Source organism: Coenobita brevimanus, chromosome 5, assembly GCF_032717465.1.
Source record: "Coenobita brevimanus isolate Jiangsu-jjx chromosome 5, ASM3271746v2, whole genome shotgun sequence".
Lineage (NCBI taxonomy): Eukaryota > Metazoa > Arthropoda > Malacostraca > Decapoda > Coenobitidae > Coenobita > Coenobita brevimanus.
Genome location: NC_136958.1, coordinates 18,415,433 through 18,437,005, shown reverse-complemented (window position 1 = coordinate 18,437,005; position 21,573 = coordinate 18,415,433). Strand labels below are relative to the sequence as shown.

At 41.4% G+C, this 21,573-nt stretch overlaps 1 protein-coding gene across 1 annotated transcript in view; it reads left to right on the top strand.

The window, feature by feature from the left end:
* The window catches only part of LOC145398034 (PDF receptor-like), a 516,837-nt gene that overhangs the window by 327,549 nt on the left and 167,715 nt on the right, over positions 1–21,573 (top strand). The window contains exon 5 of the mRNA XM_080270999.1: positions 21,465–21,506. Coding sequence (XP_080127125.1) covers positions 21,465–21,506 — 42 coding nt within the window. The remainder of the gene's footprint in view (positions 1–21,464; positions 21,507–21,573) is intronic.

Sequence of the window (21,573 nt, the reverse complement as noted above, 5' to 3'; positions counted from 1 at the left end):
AAGGCTTTCGATCGAGTTTGGCATAAATCTTTAATTTCCAAACTGTCCTCTTACGGTTTCTCTCCTATCTGTGCCTTCAGCTATAACTTCGTTTCTGGTCGTTCTATAGCTGCTGTTTCAGACGGCCGCCGTTCTTCTCCTAGATCTACCAATAGTGATGTTCCTCAGGGCTCTGTCCTATCACTAACTCTCTGTCCTTTATTCACGAATGACCTGCTAAGCTGTATATCAAATCCTATCCACTCATACGCTGATGATTCCACCCTTCACCTTTCCATTCGGTTCCTGCAACGTCCATCTCAGCAGTTACGTTAACAAACAAGGGATGAGGCTATGGTACACCTAATGTCTGACTTAGCTTGTATCTCTGACTGGGGGAAAAATAATCTTGTTGTTTTTCATGCATCAAAGACGCAGTTCTTACACCTATCAACCCGACAAAATCATCCACAGGAGTACCCACTGATCTAATGTTTAACAATACCCAGCTCAATCCTGCATCATCCTTAAAAATACTTGGGGTTTCATTCTCACGGGATTTATCTTTGGAAGATCATATTACAGCTCATGTTAAATCTGCTTCCAAGAACTTAGGTGTGCTAAGCGGACTCCATACCTTTTTTAACCCTACACAGTTTTGAATTTATACATGGGTTTTATTCGCCCCTGTGTAGAGTACAACTCTAGTGTTTGGGGAGGCTCCCGACATACAGCTCTTCTCAATAGGGTTAAGTCAAAGGCTTTTCAGCCCATTAATTCTAATCCTCTTACTGGCTCCATCCAACCTCTGTCTCATCACCACACTGTTACATCTTTATCTCTTTTCTATCACTACTTCAATGGTCACTGCTGTCTGAACTGTCTGCTTGCATCCCTCCACCTCTACAGCGGGTGCATAGAACCCATCTACCAACAAATTCTCATCCCTTTTCTGCCCAACTCTCTAATGCAAGAGCTAGCCACTACTTCCAGTCCTTCATTTATGTAACAAGTCAACTCTGGAACTGTCTCCCTCTGTCAGTATTTCTTGCTTCCAATGATCTCTAGTCCTTGAAATGCAGTGTGTCCAGGAATCTCGAAATGAATGAATCTTGAATTTGGCTCTCATTTAAAATGTTTTTGTTTTTTGCTTTTTTCTTGAAAGGAACGGTTTGCAGGCTCCTGGGCTTTGGTTCCTTCTTCCTTGCATAAAGAAAACGTAGGTTTCATGTTGATATCTCAAGTGTTCATGAGATATAATGGTGCTAAAGGAGGGCAATAAAAACTAGTTGAACTTTGGCAGCCATTTTGGTGACATAGACCTTGACACTTTGACCATATTTTGATACCCTGTCGGTTTCATATTGATAGCTCAAGCTGTTCGTGAGATATAATGGTAACAGATTCACACACACACACACACACACACACACACACACACAGATGAGGGCAAAAACATTATGCTAACGGCGGGTGATAATAATGCAAGTAATGCAACATTCCTTCTTCCTTGTAGGGGCGGTAGTTCATTAGTAATAGTAGGGTTATTAATAAATCTAACAACTCTGATATGAATTTTGCCCAGTTGTTTTAATGCACCATCTCTATGTCCATTCCACAAGGGTGAGTAATATTCTAGCTGAAAGCAGACATGACTCTCGTAAATTATAGCTAACTGCTCATCAGTGATAAGTTACAGGCTCCATACAAAAATCCAGCTTTCTTACATGCAGTTTTCGCAAGTGATGTAGAATGAGAGGTCCAGCTAAGGGCGCTGTTAAGTGAAACAACGAGAATTTCAATACTTTTAGAGATAGGAATATTAGTTGCACTGAAGGTAATATAGGAATTAGGCAATATCTGTCTATTAGTAAACTGTATATATTTGGTTTTCCTAGCATTAAATGGGACAATCTTATTTTGTTCTCATTCATTTATCTTAGATAAGTCCTGAATAATGGGGACTGCTGTACTGAGTTGTGAATTAGAGATATTAAACTTTGTGAATGGGTGTTAAGTGTGAATGAACTGTGAAGTGTTGAGTCATCTGCATATGAATGGATGGGATTATGAGTGACAGATAAGAGATCATTAATAGGAAATAAGAGTAGTGTTGGAGCCAGAACTGATCCTTGTGGCACGCCAGCATTAATCGAGTGGAATTTCGAATATAAATCATCTTCTTTTACGCTTATTTTTCTGTCAGTGGGAAATGATGAAATCAGAGAAACAAAAGATGATAGGTCATAATAAGGGTGTTTGGATATCAGGGAACGATGTCCATGTGAGTCAATTGACTGATGGATAGTATGACTCAGGAGATTAAGTATTTTAACAGTCTATCTTTCGTGATGAAAACCATACTGTCTATCACCAGTTAAGTTGTTTGATTCAAGATGTTTAATTATGTGCTTATTAATTACAAACTCAATTACTTTACCAAAAGAACACGTGATAGCTATTGATTTACTGTCAGAGGGGCCAGAGGAACTTCCTTTCTTCAGAACTGGGTGGACATTCGTATCTTTCCAAGGATTCTTGAATGAAGAGGTACTTATGCATAGTCTGCATAATTTATCTAGAAGAGGAGCAAGTTCTGAGGAACACTTTATCAAAACCATTCGAGGAATTCCATCTGTGCCTGAAGTTTTGCTGGTTGGTAAATTGTCTAGGACTGATTTTACATACCTAATCTGTGTGTTAAGTGGTGCAGTTCTGGGAGAGTCAAGTTCTTGTACAGAGACATTTTGGCTAACTTCCTCGAAGGTAGAGTTTCTGACAAATATACTGGCAAGGATGTTTGCTTTACCACGTGGGTCATTTTTTGTGTTACAGTCTGAAGATTTTAGTGGAGGAATGGGTGATGACTTATTAAAGTTATTATTGAAGGAAGTGAGAGTTGACCAGAATACTCTATTGTCATTAAGATTATTTAATACTTCGGATGCCTGGTTGTGAAGAAAAGTTTGATTTAGTGAGATTTATTACTGCTTTTGCATGGTTTCTAGCAATTTTGAAATGAATTAGTGATTCAGATATTTTTTTATTTTAAATAAAAGTTATATGCTAAGGACTTTTGAACAATTGTTTTGGCACAATTGCTGTCAATCCATTTTGGGGAGTCAGATCTTTGAGTGAGCTGTTGACAACATATTAACAGTTCCATACCAGCTTGTATTAAGTCATTCATGTGGGACTGGGTAGAATTAATGTCACTGAGAAGAAAAACTGCAAAGGAATATCAGCAAGAATTTCTAAATCCATCCCAGTCTGCCCTATCAAAGTGCCATCTAGTGACCCTGACAGGTTCAGAATGGGGAGGTTTAGGGGAACTGGCTAATGAGGCTTTGATGAGATTGTGGTCGGAGGATCCAAATGGTGACAATACTTCTATCCTTGGCTTTTATCGAAGAGAGGGGACATGGGGTAAAACTCCCTCTCCCCCCTCCCACAATAAAAATGATGTGGATTATTTGTCAGGAACTGGTTTATGAGATAGGAGTTATAGTCAAAATTATCTTGTATTCTGGTTGGTTGTTTTATCAACTGCGTGAGATTAAACTATTCTGAGAACAACGGCATTCTGAACAACTACTGTCCGTCCTGGAAGAATGCAATAACCATTCTACATTATGAATGTCAAAATAACTCAAAACGGTAATTTCAGCTGTAAGAGTGAAGTTAAGATTAGTAAACTGTGTGGATATGGAGTCAAATATGCTGGGTTCTGAAGCAACACTGGGAGAGCAATACACTATACCGATATATTCGATAATATTTAGTTAATTTAATATTTATAGTGAACAGTCAAAACTAGCTGAAAAGAAGATCATAACAATGTCAACTACAAATTCAGATTTTATATAACAACAGGTGCCACCACTGTTATGGAAAACTGTGAGATGGTAACCAGTAAAGCAAAATGGGAATATGTCAGTAGAAGGAGAGATCTGGGTTTCTGTGAGGAACTGGGCTAAAGGGGATAGTGACTGGAGGGAAACGTGAAGAGAATTCAGACTGGTACTAAGACCACAGATATTAGTGAAATATAAGATTGAACCAGCGTTTCACTGCTGATGACCATGAACAGTGTTTGCAACAACTTCTGTCAGCACAGTAGGTTGATGGCCACCAGGAAGACCCTTGTGCTGCCAGCCTACCCCATCAGTGGTTGCAGTCCGAGATACCACAGTATTTGTCGATATTAATGCAGCGGCCATCATTTCTGACTGTTTCTTCCTCTAATGCTACGTAAACTTTGTCCTCCACATTGTCATCGATAGGGGAATCACTCTGGCCCTGAATGTCTTTATTGGCCAGGTCACTGGTAGCAGGTGAATTGCTGAGATAATGGCGTGTGGGGGAGAGGTTACGCGGGGTAAGGCATTGTCCCTGCCTGGCATCTTGTAGAGGAAGGTGTCCCGTGTATACGTACCAAAAATCACACGCAAAAATATAAAATTGGGCAAATTATTAACCTTGCAATTGTACAACGTACCGGTACATCGATAGGTCTAGCTGTGACAAAACGTTGCGACATACCCATACATCGATGGGACGCCTCAGGTTAAAGCTATTGGGCGATGGTTAGACGTCTGGGAATGGTCACCCCTCTTGGGCACAGACTCATTGAGAACAAACTTGCAGCATGAACTAAAGGTACAAGTTGAGAGGCAGAGACGAAAGAGTTTACCTTGGTAGGGTGTAAGTTCAAACACACTGAATTTGAGGACAACAAACTCATATGCATTGTTAGTAATGAAGCCAGTGATGGCAGAAAGTACTTTAACTGAAGAAATTTTCATATCAGTCTTGAGGTAGTCAAAAGTGGGAAAGAGATGGAGGAACATCAACGGATTCATCAAAGATAGAACTGGAGGAGAAAATCTGAGCAAAGCCCTGCCATTTCAGCAGGAGAAATAGCTACAGTATCATCAAGGACCCCAAAAAGATAGGGAGGGGGAAAAAGTAAAGTTATTATAAAGGAATTTGACAAGTTGTCAAAAGGTGCTGGAAGAATCTGAGTCAGAGGATCCAGAGCATTTGGTGCAAATGAAATTATTCTTAGCAGTGTGAAGAACATACTTAGCACCGATCCAGGCAGATGTATTATAGAGGTGAGATTCAGGGATGGGTTGGCTCCAGTACCTTTTGCAGGCCTTTTCCTTGTTGTGGACACCATGCCAACAAGCGTGAATAAATCAAGGAATTTTTGCATTAGTCACAGGATAGGAGAAAGGAACATCTGCCTCCATGCCCGACAAAATACACTCCATAATGAGCGAGGCACACTCAGATGGCTTTCAGCCATGGATGCAAAAAGGATTCAAGGGAAAATTAAAGAAGTACTGCCTGGGTGTCTCCCAACCAGCAGCTTCAAAGTGCCACAACTGCTACTTCTTCTGAGAGTCGATAGGCCTGACTGGAGCGATAGAACATGTTAATGTTATAAATTTGTGACTGGAGGAGTCCAGTAGAGTGAAAAAATTTAAACAGAGAAAACAGAAGCATTATTTGTAAGAAAGAGGACAGGCATGTTGCAACTCCCTCCAAGGCAGTCAGGGAGACTGGTAGAGTGCTATACAAATTGCTCTAGGTCATTAACCCCCACTGCACTCATTGCCTCATATGAGGCAATATGCAGGGCACCCCTGGCCACATTAATTGCATAATATGAGGCGATGGGTCTCCGCACCATAATGTCAAACATGAGGAAGTGTCAGTGGTTTCCATGGAACACTGCCTTTCCCTCTACGCCATCAGAGCTGTTGCCAAACCCTGCCGTGCCGCATACCACATTTTTAGTAATTCAGATATGCAGGTCACCCCTGTCTGCAGTGATTGCCTCATATGAGGCAGTTCGTCTCTGCACCATAATTTCATGCATGAGGAAGTGTCAGTGGTTTCCATGGGAATGTTGAGTCTCCCTCTACACCACCATGAGCCAAGCCCTCCCACACTGCAGTTGCCAAATACTGAACATTTAGCAATTCAGCTCTCATTTGTTCCCCAGCAATGGTGGATTCACGCCTGTCTAACTCCCACGGTGCTGGCGACTTATTGTTGCCCTCACACCCACCCCAGAGGCATAAATTACAAAAAGACGAGAGTGATGAAGAGTTCAAACTCAGAAACACTTGATCTGATGACAAAAAATCAACTTAATATTTAAAAAATAAGTCCTAAAACAATGGCTGAGGGAAGGTAATCAGGTTGATAAGAATTAGCGCTGCAGGGGTTAAGAATAAAAATATGTCGGTTTCTTCACCAGGTATATCAGTGAATGGGGAGAAGAGCCAAAGGTGATGGTGAACATTGAAATCACCTAGAATGGAGCTTTCAGGGAAAGGAGAAACTCATAGAATGTTTTCCATCTTAGATGTAAGATAGTCAATGAGTTTCTCATAGTCAGTAGCATTAGTGGATAGGTACACAACACAGATATATTTGGAGAGTGACAAGATAAGTGAGGCAAGAGTGTAGAGAATTCAAAGGATTCAAGTTCAGGAACGTGAGAGAAAGATAATCGCTTGCACACACCCAATGGTCACCCTAAAATTTGAAGTGAGGTTTAGAGGAAGAGTAGTGGTGTTCAACAGAGAGAAATTAGAGAAAAGGCAACGAATGTTGCAGAAATTAATAGAGAGTGAAGCAGACAGTGATTCCAGGCATCTCACTTTGTTGTCGCCAGGAGAGGGGTGGATGGTGTGAGCTTGTATGTCGTACCCTCCCCACCCTACTGGGACTCCGCAGCTGAGTGCTGAGATGCCATTCTTATTGATTTTGGAACAGTGAATGTGGTGTGTAATATGCACATGGTTTAGTGTTGCCAGTTAGAGGAAACTGTATTGGAGAAAATGCTGGCCTACTCTCTGTGTTATTGAAACATTAAAAAAGTTAAGCAAAGGAAGATGTACAGAAGCTATACTCCATTTCACCAAATTTGGCACCATCAGAGATGCTGCCAACGCCTGTAGTGCTGATGCAAATCCTCCGCACTAGATGAACCACTGTTTATTACCATATACACAATACAAAAAAGTATATCCATTACTGAGGACCTTTATCAATGCTACAGGTATTGACGACATCACTGATAAGGTGCCAGGCTTGGTGAAATGGAGTGTAGTGTTGAGGGTTGATGAAACTGGATCTCCAGCTCTTCCTGTTACCAACTTTCCTACTGCCTTGCACCACCTGTTCCACTGGTGCTTCATTACGCTCCCATTGTTCCGGAATCCATGCTTTGAACTTCTTCTTGTACAGTATATGCTGAACACATTCATATCTGGCAATGGTTCCTGTCAACTGGTAAACTACTGATGATAATGAAAGAATTACTCTTACAGATGATATTGTGCAATGTACAGTATTTCATGCGTTGTCCGAAGACGAAATGAAGAGAAAAATTATAAATTAGAAGGAGATGAAGAATGAAAGATGGTGTGGGAAGAAGAAACGGGTATAACGGGAGAGAGAAGGAAGAGTTAGTAACACAGTGCGAAGAAGAAAGAACAAAAGAGGGAGATGAAGTGAGAGAGACGGAAGGGTGGAGAAGGAAGACAGAGAAAAGAGGGGTGTAGAAAGAATAACGGAGAGAAGAAGAAGAGGCAGACCAGGAGCGAGAGACGAAGAAAAGATTGGAAAGGGAAGAAAAAAGACCGAAAATCAGAGAGAGAGAGGGGGGGGAGGGGAGAAGGATGGATAAAAGAGACGAAGATGAAGGGAGAATATGGAGAGGGGAAAGGAAAGAGATACTGAAAGATGATCAAAGAGGGAAAATGAAAAAGGCAACTAGAGGCCCCACCAAGGGGGGACTCACACCAGCCGCGAGCCGATACATATTTAGCCCGGCTCGGAATATGTCCTTGACCTTGACCTTCTTTAACCAATTATGAACTAGATTTTTATACCTACTACACACCTTAAAAATTTTGTTATGATATCTTGAACGGTTACAAAGTTATCGTGGTACCAGATGCACGGACCTTGACCTACTTCCACCAATTTCGAATTCGTAGGAGATTTTCATCCCTGTTGCACACCTGTAAATTTTTGTGATGATACCTTGAGCGACTGCGAAGTTATCGTGCAAACAGACTCACAGACAGATAAACAGACTAAAAACAACTCATAGGAGATTTTCATTCCTACTGCACACTTCTAAAATTTTGTAATGATATCTTGAGCGGTTGCAAAGTTATCGTGGTAACAGACAGACAGACCTTGACCTACTTTCACCAATTCCGGAGAAGAATGAAGAAAGAAGGCCAGTGAGGGAGGAAGCAGTAGGAGAAATAGGCTAGAGATCAAGGGAGTGGGCCGGAAAGTGCGGTGAAATAACTGATTGGCCTCTTGTGTGGCGTCCACTTAGGCTGCTTTGATTACTGATGCGTGGTTGGGTGGGGTCAGGCATGATGGTGTGCGAGGGTGCGCGTTGATGTGGTAGGGAGGTTTCTGAGTTGGCGAGTGGTGATGTGTGTTGAAGTATGATGTACGGTAGTATGTGGTGATGGGGTATGGGATAATGTGTGTCGGTGTATGGTGATATCTTGTGATTTGTGATAACTTGGCATAATGTGTGGTGGTATGTGGTGATTTGTGGTGCTTGGTGTTGCTTGTTGTTATTTCGTCCTTGGAGGTGGTTGGTTGTGTTTGGTGACTGGTAGTGTTTGGTAATAATGTGCAGTGATATGCGGTAATTTTTGCTGAATGTTCAGATGTGGTGATTTTTGCAGAATGTTTACGTATGGTGGTGCATGCTTAGGATAGTATAATGATTGTGTAGTTGTTAATGTGTGTGTGTGTGTGTGTGTGTGTGTGTGTGTGTGTGTGTGTGTGTGTGTGTGTGTGTGTGTGTGTGCTTTGCTTATTGTTATTATTGTTCTTGTTGTTACTTCTGGGTCAAGCTGAGATGTGCCCGATAAATCGCAGACATCAGGCCACATCAACGATACTCCCCCATAGATGTCAAAGGGAAGAAATCTTTCTCTGTTTTCCTTAAGAATGTGTGGACATCTCCCACGTGAATATACCAGCACTGATATGACCTGTTTAGAATATCTAAGTGAGTTCATGGAGCAAATTGGAACGGTTGAGAAAGGTTTACTGAACACTACAAAATAACAAGATCACTTGAAACTACTATGATTAGGCTGCAATTAGTATATCTTAAGACTCATCATGAACAACATATATATCCATCCATCCATCATCCAATCCTACGTTGCTCCATGAGGAGTGTAGGAGCCTGGGGGTAGGGAAGTTGGTCATGACATTTAAGATGAGTGACCAGCCTCACTCATCCCTGAGTGGCATTACGTGAGCAATAAACCCTAACCATCCCTTGGATATAAACTTTCACTGGCTCAAGTTGATGGGAGTGCCGTAATTACCCACTAAAACACCAGGCGCCAAAATTTAGTTATATGGTTACCACCCAGCGTAGTAAATGGTTTCCTGGTGTACAGGAAACCATTTGGCTTGTCACTCAGCGTAGAGTCACCCACAGGCAGAAGTAAGAGGAAAGAATGAAGGAAAGAAAGAAGAGAGTGTAAAGCCACCCGTAGGTAGAAGGACGAGAAAAGAATGAAGGAAAGAAAGAAGGGGATGGAAGGAAAGAAGGATGGAGGAGAGGAAAGGGTAGACACATCGAGTGAGTGGATGCCGAGCGCCACCACCTACCACTAAACAACATATATATATATATATATATATATATATATATATATATATATATATATATATATATATATATATATATATATATATATATATATAATATATATACAGTATATATATATATATATATATATATATATATATATATATATATATATATATATATATATATATATATATATATATATATATATGTGTGTGTGTGTGTGTGTGTGTTTAGAAAGAGAGAGAGAGAGAGAGAGAGAGAGAGAGAAGTAGATATAGGTATAGATAGACAAATGGATATAGATATACACTTGTATGGAACATGACTAAAAATATAATATGGTTAGAAGACTTATTAGGGCAATAGGAGGAAACCATCTTGCGGGCATCAGACCATGAGTTCCTCATCTCTGCACACACACACACACACACACACACACACACACACACACACACACACACACACACACACACACACACACACACACGAGGAAAATAGTAATCGAAGTCGGGACCTTTAAATGTCTGAAAACTTCTCTATATTATATCCCCGTATAGGTAAGAAGAATTAGGTAAGAAACACACTAATTAAAGCCAGTTATTGATGATGACTGTGAAGTGCCACTTTAGCCTCACCTAATATTGTCCTCTGGCTATCTAAATGCTGAACTGCGACAGGAGGCTTAACACTGCGTTATGGTGGTAGGCATGGAGAAGTGTTTTGGAAACGATATAGAGCTGTAGTAATACCATATTGTCACTGAGCTACGATAAATAACCTGCAGGAGAATTAATGTCTCCGCTAATGTAAGCTAGACGAATTAATAAAAAAATGCATAAAACTTACGAGCATTTGCATAATATTAAACACTTGGCATAATTAAAGATTCACGACGTTGTGACGAACGTGTGACTGAGGTACAGTATAAGATAAAATACAGCGATGGGAAAGATTGTAGGGATGGGGTGGGGAACCTTTCTCCTATTAAGGGCCATTAGAAAATTTTGAACGTCATTCGAGAAAATTCTATCTATCTATATACCTAGGCTGCTTCCCCCAAGGAAAGGGAGGTAGCCGAGACAGGACGACACATTCCCCATTTACTCATCCATTCAAACACATTCATTCGCATCTTAGCCCCAAAGGGGAGAACGGACAGATCCTCACCGCACCACACCGCACAAGGGTCAACTGCGCAATGCAATCAGTGACATCCGCAGCAGGGCCCGACAGCAGAACTGGTTTACCCCTGCCACATCATAACAGACCCATCCCCTTATCAACTTAAAATCAACTGTAGCCCAGCACATAATATATATATATATATATATATATATATATATATATATATATATATATATATATATATATATATATATATATATATATATATTCGTTCATGAGTTTATGAAATTGCATTTATGAATTGCCTCGCGGGCCTCGCGGGCCTCGCGGGCCTGATCAAATGGTCTTGCGGACCTTATACGGCCCGGAGGCTGGACGTTCCCCACCCCTGTTGTAGGGAATGGATACTGGTCCCCAAAAGAAAAAAAGAAAAAGAACTTTACTCCAAGGACATTTTCTGTACCATATTTTTGCTGCTGTCAAAATGTTTGGTTTTAGTAGTGAAAATGATCGTTGAGTATTATTCAGGTTTGTATATATTTTTTGGACTTTACACCATCCACATGCCGGAAAAAGACAATAAACCTACAGTATACTTTTTTTAATGCAAGGAAGAAGGAACCAAAGGCCAGAAGCCCGGAAACCGTTCCTTCAAAAAAAAACAAAAAAAAAAACAACAGAAACAATACAATACTGAGCCAAATTTAAAATCCGATCATTTCGAGATGCCTGGACACACTGCTTTTGAAAGACTGGAGATCATAGGAAGTAGGAAATACAGACAAGGGGAGACAGTGCCAGGGTCGACCTGTTGCATAAATGAAGGACTTGGGGTAGCGGTTAACTCTTGCATTAGAGAGTTGAACAGAAAAAGGATGAAAGTTTGTTGTTAGACGGGTGCTACGCGCCCGTCGTAGAGGTGGAGGAATACAAGCAGACCTTTCAGAGGAGCAGTGACCATTGAAGTAGAGATAGAAAAAATATAAAGATGCAACAGTGCGGAGAAGAGGCAGAGTGTGAAAGGAGCCAGTAAGAGGAGGAGAGTTGATCAGACGAAAAGCTTTTGACTTCACCCTATTGAGAAGGGCTGTATGTGGGGAGCTTCCCCACACATGAGAGTTGTACTCTAAACAGGGGCGAATAAAACCAGTGTATGAAGTCAACAACTGTGCAGGGGTAAAAAAGGTGCCGAGTCGGCTTAGCACATCTAATTTCTTGGAAGCAGTTATTGCAAGAGATGTAAGATGATCTTCCCAAGATGAGTTCCGAGAGAATGAAACTCCAAGTATGTCTAAGGATGATGCTGGATTGAGCTGGATTTTATTAACCATTAGTGGGTACTCTTGTGGAAGGTTTTGTCGGGTTGATAGGTGTAAGAACTGAGTCTTTGATGCATTAAAAACAACAAGATAACTTTTACCCCAGTCAGAAATAAGAGTCAAGTCAGACATTAGGTGTGCCATAGCCTCATCCCTTGTTTGCTTATGTACCTGCTGAGATGGACGTTACTGGAACCGAATGTAGCGTAGCATCATTTAATTGCAAGTTATTCTTGTTCTATAAACATCCGTCGGAAGCCACCTGTAATTCCTTTGGAATACTCGTTTTTGTTGACGCTAAATTGCATATCACACGGAGGCCGCCATTTTGGTCCTTTGTAACGACGCCAAGTTGGTTTAAAAATCTTTATTCCGGTGGAAAAGGATGTCAAAATGGACGTTTGAGTTTCAGACTCAATATTCTCTAGCCATGAGCGAGTGTTGACGGTGTGAGGTAACTACAAATGGAGAACTTGGGTGGACGAAGCCCCCATTTAGGTGTCCAACATAAATGGACCTCATATTTAAATTTTTTACAGTAAAACCTTAAAGAAAACGACATTTAAGTATAGTAAGGGAGTTTGGTGTAAAGGTATAAATTTTTTCATGATATCACTGAAGCTGTGTTGGCTCATTTGGTAATAATAGGGATAAAGTATAAGAGACGTCATCGTCGCAAATTGATAGGGATTTTCATTAATCCCTCCTGTTAGTAAGGTTATTATTTTATTTATATTAATTCATGTTACCTGCAGACGATTTTATTGATGTTTAGGAAAGACTTCTTGTTGGGAGACTATGATTGAACGCCATCAATGGCATACTTTAGCAGTATGAAAAAAAAAAAAAAAAAAACTCAAGGTGAATCACATCGTCTGTAGATACTAGGAACATAACTGCAGTCAGGTATCTGTCGTTGGATTCTCTAAATAAAATGCACCAGTAAAGGTGCGCTCTGTGATCGCGTCATGAGTGAGCGAGAGTTAATACTGTACTGTACATATCCCTATCATCATAATTTTATCTTGGTGTAAACTTTTAACCTTTCTGGTGAGGTAGTTGAGCAATAACAGAAAAATGAGTGAACAATAGTATATACTTTATTACTTTTCCTATCTCTCCCATGCATAATGTTCACTTCTCTGCTCCCGACTTGCCGTGTTAATGAATTGCTTCGGTAAACGAAAGGCTATCAACTGGAAGATAAAACCCAGAAATGCGGTGATTATCCCTGCTGATTTTTACCCTTTGAACATAGAAAATAAAAGTTCATGTAAAATTATGAGCATAGTATCCGATATTTAATTGTCAGAAGTCATGCAAGAAAACATAGCGTTACCACAGGAAATAATTTTAATTCGATTTCATTGCGTAGCATTTCAAATGAAGCCCTCACTACATGCCCTTGGAAAGCTGGGATTCCAAGGGATTTCTTTGGTCTTATGAGTAAATGGATAGCTTAAAACGAAATTTATTGAATGTATCATCCAACTGTTGAAAGAATCTAGTAAAAATGGTATTAGCCTCTGAAAACCAACTCGGTCGGGCCCTGTCATGTCGGACAGGGTCGGGTCGTGTCGGGCCTCTCTTTCCTCAGCTGAACGTAAACATCGCTTAGCTACGCTTGCTCGCTCGCTCGTAATCGGTACATTAGGCAAAGGGTGCTGGAGAGAAAAGTACTTTGAGGTCGCATTATAACACTGTGAGTGTGAAGCAAGTCGCTAATTTTTCACGGTCATGAGTGGAACACCTATGATTGTTAGATGTAATCCACATTGCGCATTACAGATAGTAATCAGCACCGATACAGACATGTCAGGAACGTTCTTTCAGCATCGCATGTTTAAAAAATTATCATCATGCATTAGGAGTTTGTTCACACTTAGGCGTTCTCTGATTTAATATTATGGCACACAAGCTCTGTCCTGCGTTTCCTTCTCATTTATTCACCCACATGTTGGTGTGAATCAGTACTCACTTGTATCGATAATATGGATACCGTTACCATCACAATGCAATCTTGCTCGTCTTCACAAGCATTATTACTACTGATTTTCCACTGCACATTATCATCAAAATTATCATCATCAGTAATGTGGATATTACTCATTACTACCAGCTCCAAAGATGTACTGAGGCTTCTCTTGCTGTCTGGCACAACATTCAAATGTCCCAGTTCAGCATTTCATGTTCCAGTTCATTATTCTCAGAGAGAGAGAGAGAGAGAGAGAGAGAGAGAGAGAATGTCAATTTCAGACCAAGGTATTGTAGACAATATATAGTTCAATATCATAGCATCACCACAGCAGTCTACGCTACCCCGCCCTCAGCTGTGCACTGTTTTAGCTTCAGTACATACATAGCATGTGACAGGAATAATTGGAGAGATTTTGTGAATGATTAAATGGTGACGCAGTCCTGAGAGGATGTTCTCCCGCATTTGGTTTGATCAGCTGATCAAGTCATGTGAGGGTAAGGGGATGGGTCCATTATGATGTGGCAGGGGTAAACAGCACTGCTGTCAGACCCTGCTGCGGATGTCACTGATTGTACTGCTCAGTTGACCCTCGTGCGGTTCTGTACGGTGAGGATCTGTCCCTTCTCCCCTTGGGGCTAAGATACGATTAAATGTGTGTGTGGATGAGTAAACTGGGAGTGTATCTTCCTGTCTCGGCTACCCCCCTTTCTCTGGGGAAAGCAGCCGAGGTATATAGATAGATAGACATACATAGTCCACAGTATACTGCATCCTGCATTTTCCTTTTACTGTGGACTAGCTAACCGCACCATACACCATAATGACACCTCACTATTCACGATATAAAATCAATACAGTAATAAGTACTTCCAATGCCTTGTTCACAAGACAACACACAGACCAACCGGACAACATTCCCTCATCGCCACACTGCCATTGCTGCCAGTCGCGAGGCTATGCCCTTTACTGACTCGTCAGTTTCAGTTCCCGTAATAATATTGCCATTACATGTGGCAACAGTAGGCTACAAGAGGTGGAACTACAGTGCCTAGAAAAGTTACACCACTAAAAGCTAGCTTAATAGCCATGTGGTATGTTAGGGCGCGTCCACACGTGCTCTCGAACATACAGTATGTTAGCAACACGGCTGGCAACACGTTCGGGAACATGTTTGCAGCAGTATTTGGACAGATGTATGCAAACAAGTTTCAGTGCAGCTTCGAATACTGACAGCAGAGGCAATGGGACAAGAGTGTCCATACCAGGCAGCTGAGACTTCATCATGATGTTGCCAACATGATCTGGACGCTGCTGTTCCCAACATGTTTGCAGCGTGTTCATTATTGTGTTGCATACATGTTGCTAGCACTTGTTCGAGCACACGTGTGGACGCGACCTTAAGCACAGTTCGGTGCACACGTAGTTCAAGCAAATTAGAAACATCTAGGAATACTCAAACTAGTATCTTCACATCATGAACGCGTTTACCATATTTTAGTAAAATCAGTTCTCCAATACAGTACACACATTACCACATGTGTTGTTTTTATGACATGATTTTTAGCAATATATAAATGTCTAGTTACCAGGTTACGAAAGCCGCGATATTGTGGATGTCATACTGACCTGGTGATGCTGTGTGTTCCTGCTCCGAACGAATCTCCGACACATGAACTGAAACTATTTCGGATAAAACTATTTTCAAAGAATTTCGTATTTCCCAGATGGTTCGTCTACTGGGTCTCCCATATGTTTGTGTTCATGTTGTTTGTTTTCTTTCATGCAAAAGTGCATTATTATTATTGTTATTATTATCATTATTATTATTATTATTATTATTATTATTATTATTATTATTACACTGAGGTGGTTTGGCCATGTGGGGAGGATGGAGGGTGAAAGACTGACGAAGAGAGTGTATGTGAGTAAGGTGGAGGGGGGGAGAGGGAGGGGGAGGCCGAGGATGAGATGGAGGAATGGGGTGGAGAGGTATATGAGAGAGGGGGATGTGAGTTGGGAGCAGGGCAGTGAAATGGCGGGGGACAGGGAGACGTGGAGGCGATTTGTTTGTGGCCACCCCGAACGGGATTGAGACATCTAGCAATAGATAGATAAATAGATTATTATTATTATTATTATTATCAGTAGTAGTAGTAGTAGTAGAAGTAGTAGTAATAGTAGTAGTAGTAGTAATAGTAGTAGTAGTAGTAAACTTCGTCAGTAAGGTAGACCAGACCCGCCAACTGCAGACAAGCAATCGCCCATGCAGGGCCGTCCGTGCGGTGAACCGATTTTCCCTTGGGATGGAGAGTGCCTCGCCATAGCTAGGCGCAAAGAATGCGTTGAGATTTGATTCCTGGATGGACGCCTCATTTGCGTCCCTCCTCCCAGTTAACAAGGGGATAATGGCTCCATATCACCCCGTTATTGATCATATGGTTACCACACAGCGTTACAAATGGTTTCCTGGGTTACAGGAAACCATAAGGCTTGTCGCGACGTAGATGGAATCACCTAAAGAAAGCACTACATCAATTGACTGGATGATGGTGGCCAATACCTACCACCAACAAAAGAGTAAACGACATGTTATATACTGTAGACTGACCGATATTTTGTGATCTAATTTTTAATGGTACCAATATTGGCACGGCAAATCGCCATCAATTCCATTTCTCAACGCTACCCACGACCCGAGATCCTCAGTTGACTCTCACGATTAATATTCGAATTGTGCCCGTCAGATTCCTTCGCCTCGTTCCACAGAACTTCGATAACGGGAAAGGGACTGTGGGTTGGGACTCGGGGCAGGATGTACAGAGATGCTAGAATAAACTAGTGCCTGGGAGATGTGTGTGTGGAAGCTAAGCTAATATTTGACGTTAAACTTCGGGATCCAGGGAGTTCTGCTATCCCAATATGGGCTTCACAAAAGGTAAGAAGTTGGAGTATTTAGGTACTCTACCCCAGAATGATTTGGATTATCAGGATTGGGGGTAAAAGGAGAAGGGCGGTTGAATGTGTGTGCTTTGCCATTATTCTCGCTATATACATCTCTAGTCAAATACGATGCATTACATCAGTTCACTTTTTAGATGGACGTATATACTGTATTGTCTTCTATAATAATTTTGATATGTTTTGAGGTCTTATTTTTCAAATAAGCAAAGACATATCTATGCTGTCATATATGAAGGATGAAGGTATAGAAGTGTCTGTGTCTGGCTGTAACTAAAAAATGGTGGCGGAGGAGGAGTTAGAGGACGGGGGAGACAAAGATTCGGGCTGGATTCATTAGACGATATGAACTGGATACGAGGATGGGATATGGACTGCTATTTGCACAATATAGGTGAAATACAGGGAGTAGAAAGGCAATATGAGAAGTGAAACAGGTGTGTAAGCTTCTACAGAAATAGGCCTAGAAGGAACCATAGTGAGTAATAGGAAAAGATTCTGACGTAATAAATTAGGGAGATATAAAGCGCGCGCGCGCAGAAGCACACACACACACACACACACACACACACACACACACACACACACACACACACACACATTGGACGAGGATAAAGCGTTAAGGAATGAGACTCCAATAACAGCACAGAACAGAGGGTGGTTCATATACTCGTATGATACGGAAACGGATAATCTTTACCTGCGTTTCCATCATATAACTTTTATGTCGCATAACACATTCCATTTCTTACAGAGTCCGCCTTTTTATGGTCACTTATTGCATCTTTGATCAGTAACTTACTGAAGCTACCTAAATGTCTTAGCCATTCTTGCGACAAAAGATGGAGAAGCGCAAGTTACGGACCACCTTGCATACGTCATCAGACTGAAGGAGTTACTCGAGATTCTTCCTATCAGCATCACTTGGACTCTCACAGGTTGAATGAAATCACCTGACTGTAGCAAGAAAAAGGAAAAAGAGGACTTGATGACACTCGAAAAGTTAACCCATTCAGTGTGATGAAGTTTGATTATATTCTTACACTCTTCAGATGATTATAATCTGCTTGAGGGTGGCTTTTCGAACTCCAGTGGTTATATATCACCTTCATTTAATCCTTTTAGTTCTTGATGACCTCCATAAGCTGCATAAAATTGTCTTACGAGCAAGAACTTGGCAATAATACGACCTGGTATTCAAGGAGTTATTAAACACTGCTCCTAAGTACCTCGAGTCGCTTCTGAAAAAAAAAAAAAAAAAAAATCTTCCTGTATCAAGAAAATAGAAGTCATGGTTCTAAAAGGGTCATGTGCTCAAGTGTGTCATTAGCTTTTCATATCACGCTCATGCTGCAAGAACTGAGATTTAGGGTAGTTTTCTAGCTGGTTCTAAAGGGGGGTGCGGTAGCACAGTGGTAGCGCGCTGGACTTGTAATCGGGGGATTACAAGTTCGAGCCTCGCCCGGGCTGCCGTGCCGGGAGGGGTAGCTCCCTCCTGTAACCCTAGCGGGGCTATATAGTCCAATACAGGGCTTAGCTCGGGGGAACTCCATTTCTCCCATTTTTTTAGCTGGTTCTAAAGATTCCCTGGCAACCTTTCGTTATACTCGTATATATGTTTTTCAAATTACACATCACGATCACCTTGCAAATTTTCTGATACAGACATGGCGGTATTATGGGGATATTAGACGCAGGCAAGAAAACACTATGGACTAATATGCCAAACAAATAGCCAATGAAGAGATGTTACGAAGCCTCCTATGCTACCTGGAAGACGAGTATATATCTTAGTTGCATATGTTTTTTTCGTCTGTATCGTCATTTGCATTACTACCAGTCTTTCTGTATGACTGAGGTCTGTCTGCTTGTCTGTCTGCCTGATTGAAGTCTGTCTGACGGTCTGATTGAACTGTTTGTCTAACAGAAGTTTGTTTGTCTGTCTGCCTGTCTGTTTGAAATCTGTCCTAGTGTTTGTTTTGTCTCTTTCCGTTTGGTTGTCATGTCGTCTGTCTGTATGCATACTCGTAAGGTCTGTCCGCCTCTCTGTCTGCTTGTTTGTCTATCTGGGGAATATGTTTCCGTCTTCTTGAAGTTTGCCTGTCTGAGACTCTGTGTGTGTGTGTGTGTGTGTGTGTGTGTGTGTGTGTGTGTGTGTGTGTGTGTGTGTGTGTGTGTTTGTGTGGGCGCGCGCGCGTTTGAGTGGTTGAAGGCTGTCTGGCTGGATGGTTTAAGTCTCCTTCTGTCTGTCTGTTACTGTTTGTGTGTCTAGTTGAAGTCTGCCTGTGTTTCTCTTTGTTAGTTTCTTTGCCTATCTGTGGGCTTGATTAAAATTTACCTATCTTTCTCTTTGTCCGTCTGTCTGGGTGGAGCCTGTCTATTTGCCATTTTATCAGACTGTACGTCTGACTTAAAGTGTGTCTGTCTCTCTTCCAGTATGTCTGTCTCCCAGCTTGTATGATTAAAGTTTGTATTTCAGTCTATCTACCTCAGTTTTTGTCTTTTTGTCTGGTTAAAGTCTATTCTCTGCTTATGTCGGTAGTTCTGCCTGATAAAAGTCTGTTTTTTTGCCTGATTTAAATCTGGGTGACTGGCTGGCTGACTGTGTGCCTGCTTGATGACTGTCTGTCTATATACAGATGCCTGTTGCTGGTTGTTTGTTTGTATGTCTGTTTACAGTCGGTCAGACTGGTCTGTTCATTTGATTAAAGTGTATCTTTCTGTCTGTATGTCTGTCTGGTTAAATACTTTCTGTCTCTATCTCTGTCTGTGTGTTTGTTTGTCTGTCTGTCTTTTTGCTTGTTTGTCTGGCTGGCTGGCTGGTTTAAATCTGTCTGCCTGTTTGGCTGGCTGACTCATTGGGTTGTCTGTAGGATAGTTTCTTTATATACATGCGTCTCTTTGTGAAGTCTCCCGATCAGTTTGGGTGAAGTCTCCATGTCTGTGTCCATTTGTCAGTTTGTCTATCTATCTGAGTGAAGATTGTCTGTCTGTCTGTCTATCTCTGCCTTTGTTTTTAGTTGTTCTGCCTCTTTGTATGTCTTTCAACATCTGTCTGAGTTTCTGGTTGAAGTCTGCCTGTCTGCTTGTCTGTCTGTTTCTGTTTGTCCCTCTCAGTCTGTGTATGTATCTGTCTATCTGTCTGTGTATGTATGTATGTCTGTACTGTATGAATCTGTATGTATGTATGCTTGTATGTACATGTATGTATGTATGTATGTATGTATGTATCTGTCTATCTATCTATCTATCTATCTGTCTATATATCTCATTCAAAATCCTCAGGAGATAAAATGCCAATCGTGGTCCAAATGATGTCAATCATGGAATTGTGACAGATTTTATTTTTAGTCAGGGCGTAACCTTCCAGTACCCACTTAATGGGGAGGAGGTCGTTGTAATAACATAATGAGTTACGGGGATGAAGTAAGGTAACTTTGAGTGTATGTGCCAGTCAGCTTAGCAAAGAATAGACTCACTTTGTTAGTTTTGTTTGTTAATAAATACTCTTTACGAGAAAAAAAAAATGTGATGTTTGTAGGTACCATACTTCGTAGGCCTCTAGGATGTGTTTTCCTTGCAAAAACTAAAATAATAACTAGGTAAATAAATAAACTAAATAAATAAAATAAAAAGTCCCATTTCGTCTTCCAATATGAAGGTGATGAGTTAAGCTGAGAGATTTTTGGCATTTATTCATCGCAGTCAATGGCTGAATATATACTCAGGTTCATATTCTAGTGTTCTAACCGGGGCCCACAGCCTGACTCTGCTCTTCACGTGCGCCGACACACTACTAAGTCTCACTGAGGCTGGGGTGAGGCGTAGGCACAGGGGCACACCTAATCTTATCTTACGGAGTTTCAAACCCTTTCGGGTCTCCACCACAGCGCGCCTTGAGCTACATTTGACAGGAGATAGATTACTTACCCCCCCCCCCTCACACACACACGCATGCAACGCAGCCTGATCGAGGCTCGAACTCCGGGCACTTAGTTTGGGAGTCGAATGCTCAATAGACAGTACAACCAGCCTTGTGTGTGTGTGTGTGTGTGTGTGTGTGTGTGTGTGTGTGTGTGTGTGTGTGTGTGTGTGTGTGTGTGTGTGTGTGTGTGTGTGTGTGTGTGTGTGTGTGTGTGTGTGTCGCAGTACTAAGAAGACTGCTTCTCTAAATTCTTGCAGATTAGTTTGGGTTAATTTAAGTTAGCCTGTAGTGTGTGTGTGTGTGTGTGTGTGTGTGTGTGTGTGTGTGTGTGTGTCGCAGTACTAAGAAGACTGCTTCTCTAAATTCTTGCAGATTAGTTTAGGTTGATTTAAGTTAGCCTGTAGTGTGTGTGTGTGTGTGTGTGTGTGTGTGTGTGTGTGTGTGTGTGTGTGTGTGTGTGTGTGTGTGTGTGTCGCAGTATTAACACAGCTCTGCCTCTCCCCACTCTTGCAGGTTCGTAGACTTTAGGGGTCCACTGGCCCAGCCCAGCTTCAGGTAGGCTCACCATTCGTTCTTCATCTCACCTCTCACTTCTCCCTCCCCTTTCAGAGCTCCCTCCACT